Source organism: Berghia stephanieae, chromosome 10, assembly GCF_034508935.2.
Source record: "Berghia stephanieae isolate SIO BIC M18660-M18661 chromosome 10, UCSD_Bste_1.3, whole genome shotgun sequence".
Taxonomy (NCBI): Eukaryota; Metazoa; Mollusca; class Gastropoda; order Nudibranchia; family Aeolidiidae; genus Berghia; species Berghia stephanieae.
The window spans coordinates 13,569,251-13,574,250 of NC_088369.1; the positions used below are offsets into that span (position 1 = coordinate 13,569,251).

The following is a 5,000-nucleotide window of genomic DNA, read 5'->3' on the forward strand; positions in this document are numbered from 1 at the left end:
TGTGAATGTGGAGTTAGGGAAATGTTGTCAAATTGTTTCATGATCTAAGAGTGAAATACAGTGTGATGCTTACGACAATGATTGATACTGACCTATATTTTCCTGTGAAGAGAATTAGGACTTGAATTTGGATGTGTTATTATATAAGGTTCTTGTGTGTTAAGGCGTTATGGAATCGATTAAAATTGTAATATTATTGCCTAACAGGCATCTTGTCACGTTCTGAATGTTAAGTGTTGCTGTTGGCGAAAGAACACTTGTAAAGCGCTTTTTAGAACATTTAGTGGATATAGCGTTAATATAAAAGGTCAAGATAGTTTATATATATATGTGTGTGTGTGTTTCTCTTTGTGCGTGTATGTGTGTGTATGTGTGTGTATTTGCGTGTTTGTGTATATGTGATATGTGTGTGTGTATATATGTGTGTGTGTGTTTCTCTTTGTGCGTGTATGTGTGTGTACGTGTGTGCATGTGCGTGTTTGTGTATATGTGATATGTGTGTGTGTGTATATATGTGTGTGTGTGTTTCTCTTTGTGCGTGTATGTGTGTGTACGTGTGTGCATGTGCGTGTTTGTGTATATGTGATGTGTGTGTATGTGTGTTATGTGTGTGTCACGCGGCTGACAGTAAACGCCACACGCTCCTCATCATTCTCGTCCTCTTTCATTTTCAGCGATCGACTTATCAAAATGAGATAGATCGCTAGGTGTCATTGATTTAACCAGTTTACGGCCAATCTCTGGATAAAACCAACCAACTTGTAATATAAAAAAGTGGCCAGAAAACTCGTCCTTCAAATATCGATCATTGGTAAAAATAACTCACAAACCTGTTCCTCTCTAAAGTCCAAGATTTGAGAGTATTTGACAAGATGAGAGAATAAAGATAAGTTTTGAAATGCTAGCTTCAATTTATTAGACGAAGACAGATACTTTTGGACGTTCGGGATTCCCCTTTATCAACAAAATACGATGGATGAAACAAAGGACGAATGAGATGTGTGTGAATGAGGGCCATTTAAATCGATCGATATTCGAAGGGCTAGTTTTCTGACCAAATTTTTAAAAAATGTGTTTTTCCAGAGTACGTGAGTTTACTGGTAAGGGATGTGTACCTAAATGACTGAATGGATTCTTCAGTAGTTTGATGTTTATGTGGAGTTAGGGAAGTGTTGTCAAATTGTTTCATGATCTAAGAGTGAAATACAGTTTGATGTCTATGTGGAGTTAGGGAAGTGTTGTCAAATTGTTTCATGATCTAAGAGTGAAATACAGTTTGATGTTTATGTGGAGTTAGGGAAGTGTTGTCAAATTGTTTCATGATCTAAGAGTGAAATACAGTTTGATGTCTCTGTGGAGTTAGGGAAGTGTTGTCAAATTGTTTCATGATCTAAGAGTGAAATACAGTTTGATGTCTATGTGGAGTTAGGGAAGTGTTGTCAAATTGTTTCATGATCTAAGAGTGAAATACAGTTTGATGTCTATGTGGAGTTAGGAACATGTTGTCAAATTGTTTCATGATCTAAGAGTGAAATACAGTTTGATGTCTATGTGGAGTTAGGAACGTGTTGTCAAATTGTTTCATGATCTAAGAGTGAAATACAGTTTGATGTCTATGTGGAGTTAGGGAAGTGTTGTCAAATTGTTTCATGATCTAAGAGTGAAATACAGTTTGATGTCTATGTGGAGTTAGGAACGTGTTGTCAAATTGTTTCATGATCTAAGAGTGAAATACAGTTTGATGTCTATGTGGAGTTAGGAACGTGTTGTCAAATTGTTTCATGATCTAAGAGTGAAATACAATTTGATGTCTATGTGGAGTTAGGGAAGTGTTGTCAAATTGTTTCATGATCTAAGAGTGAAATACAGTTTGATGTCTCTGTGGAGTTAGGGAAGTGTTGTCAAATTGTTTCATGATCTAAGAGTGAAATACAGTTTGATGTCTATATGGAGTTAGGAACGTGTTGTCAAATTGTTTCATGATCTAAGAGTGAAATACAGTTTGATGTCTATGTGGAGTTAAGGAAGTGTTGTCAAATTGTTTCATGATCTAAGAGTGAAATACAGTTTGATGTCTATGTGGAGTTAAGGAAGTGTTGTCAAATTGTTTCATGATCTAAGAGTGAAATACAGTTTGATGTCTATATGGAGTTAGGAACGTGTTGTCAAATTGTTTCATGATCTAAGAGTGAAATACAGTTTGATGTCTATATGGAGTTAGGAACGTGTTGTCAAATTGTTTCATGATCTAAGAGTGAAATACAGTTTGATGTCTATATGGAGTTAGGGAAGTGTTGTCAAATTGTTTCATGATCTAAGAGTGAAATACAGTTTGATGTCTATGTGGAGTTAAGAAGTGTTGTCAAATTGTTTCATGATCTAAGAGTGAAATACAGTTTGATGTCTATATGGAGTTAGGAACGTGTTGTCAAATTGTTTCATGATCTAAGAGTGAAATACAGTTTGATGTCTATATGGAGTTAGGAACGTGTTGTCAAATTGTTTCATGATCTAAGAGTGAAATACAGTTTGATGTCTATATGGAGTTAGGGAAGTGTTGTCAAATTGTTTCATGATCTAAGAGTGAAATACAGTTTGATGTCTATGTGGAGTTAAGGAAGTGTTGTCAAATTGTTTCATGATCTAAGAGTGAAATACAGTTTGATGTCTATATGGAGTTAGGAACGTGTTGTCAAATTGTTTCATGATCTAAGAGTGAAATACAGTTTGATGTCTATATGGAGTTAGGAACGTGTTGTCAAATTGTTTCATGATCTAAGAGTGAAATACAGTTTGATGTCTATATGGAGTTAGGGAAGTGTTGTCAAATTGTTTCATAATCTAAGAGTGAAATACAGTTTGATGTCTATGTGTATATTGTATACATACATATATATATATATATATATATATATATATATATATATATATATATATATATATTGTATATTGTATACATATATATTTATATTATATATATATATATATATATATATATATATATATATATATATATATATATATATATATATATATAAAAGTCTGGCTCGTGTAGTTGGCACTCTGGTTTGCTGTTAACATTAAAGTAATCACATGGTAAATATTAGGTAATAGTATTATGTGTAATATTATATAGTTGATCTCATATCAGCGCGTTCGGTACTTACAAGACACAGCCAATGATCACATAAGAGGCAAGCAGTATTTGACACATTCTTTTATTATTATTATTACTATAATTGTGTGTTATTATATAATATAGGCGACACTATAACAGATCTGTTTACTATCAGAGGCCACATGACACAATTTGCTCTACATAATTATTTTATAAATTATAACACATTGTATTCTCATTCCGCCAGAGTGAATTCTAAAGCGCTAGAAACTGTGAATTGTAAACAGTCATGATGTGATTTCTAAGCTGTTAGAAGCTGTGACTGTAAATAGTCGTGATGTGAATACTAAACTGCTAGAAGCTGTGAACTTAAAAAGCAAGGATGTGAATTCTAATCTGTTAGAAGCTGTGACTGTAGATAGTCGTGATGTGAATACTAAACTGCTAGAAGCTGTGCACTTAAAAAGCAAGGATGTTAATTCTAATCTGTTAGAAGCTGTGACTGTAGATAGTCGTGATGTGAATACTAAACTGCTAGAAGCTGTGAACTTAAAAAGCAAGGATGTGAATTCTAATCTGTTAGAAGCTGTGGACTGTAAATAATCATGATGTGAATCCTAAGTTGCTAGAAGCTGTGAACTATAAAAGTAAAAATGGGAATACTAAGCAGCTAGAAGCTGTGTACTGTAAAAAGTATTAATGAATACAAAGCTCCTAGAAAAATGGAACTGTTTTATCCAAATTTTGGTAGGAATCTGATAGACAACACGTGACAACCTTGAAATTCTATCAAATGATTGAATGTGGACGAGTTTATTTCAAAATATTTGGTAAATGGTATTTGTTGTTTGTTTTTTAAAATTCAGAACAATGGAAGAATATTTTTCAAAATCTACGTGGAATCAAGGAATTGTTTTTTTTTCTTCTCAAATTGATTCAAGTGTTATAGACACCTAATTGAAATTCTATTGAATTAGTGAACGTGGTCCAGTCAATTTCAATGGATGTCGGGAAAATAGGATTTGTTTACTTTAGTCCAGTTCAATTCGTTTCAAATATATTGATGCTATGCGTTTCGGTAAAATACCCATCTGTTCCGCTACCAGATCAATGGTAAAAAACCCCACAAAAATATGTGTAAGCTTAGAAATGTAAAGTCTGATAGTGACGCTTATAGGAAAAGTTACCACCCACATGGCAATCTGAAAACAATAACAAACAGATAGGTGACCCCAACCATTTATTCTATAGATAGTATGCAATTGGCTACGAAGCTCACAACATTGCCATCCGGAAGTATTACGGACCAACACACAAAACTATGTGGAACCTTAAACTTTTATAGTCTGGTTAATACAGTCTAGTGAGAATTGCTCATGAACGCGGGTGGAAAAAATAGTATCAAAGACCCAAGTGACGTCAACTTCATTCTATCTATAATTAGGGGACAACATTGAAAATCAACCATGGAATCTATACTGAAAGAGGCCGGATCTTGTGGACGGTACCAAACGATTCATCTAATTTTTGCTCAGATGCCAAGATTTTTGGCTGCCTGGACGATTTCGTTCATGATGTTTGGGGGGTTTGATCCTGGATGGAGGTGTGTCGATGTTACAGACACTCATAATAATGATCTTCATACACACGGCAGTAGCAACGTCGATATAAAATCCTTATTTAATAACAGGTCATTGGCAGAGGTCGACGACGCAGATTCAAAACTAAGTTTTTCTAAACCACATCACTCAGCAAATGATATGCTGTACAACAAAAGTGGTTTCCCATATAAAACTATTAAAAACCACTCAAGCTCCAGTCGAGAAGATATCGATAATTTCAACCTTACATGTGATAAACAAAGCTATTGCGAAGACGGCAT

General features: G+C 34.2%; 1 protein-coding gene across 12 annotated transcripts in view; it reads left to right on the forward strand.

Annotated features, from left to right (window-relative positions):
- Positions 1–5,000, forward strand: part of LOC144980551 (solute carrier family 22 member 4-like) — a 46,783-nt gene that overhangs the window by 17,576 nt on the left and 24,207 nt on the right. For 10 of the 12 annotated variants that reach the window (XM_078928225.1, XM_078928222.1, XM_078928223.1 and 7 more), the window contains exon 2: positions 3,366–5,000. This exon is cut by the window's right edge and continues 1,541 nt beyond it. In XM_078928225.1, the coding sequence (XP_078784351.1) occupies positions 4,585–5,000 (416 nt within the window). In that variant the 5' untranslated portion in view covers positions 3,366–4,584. Of the gene's footprint in view, positions 1–3,262 lie in introns of all 12 variants that reach the window. The other 2 variants (XM_078928229.1, XM_078928218.1) reach the window with 1 other exon arrangement.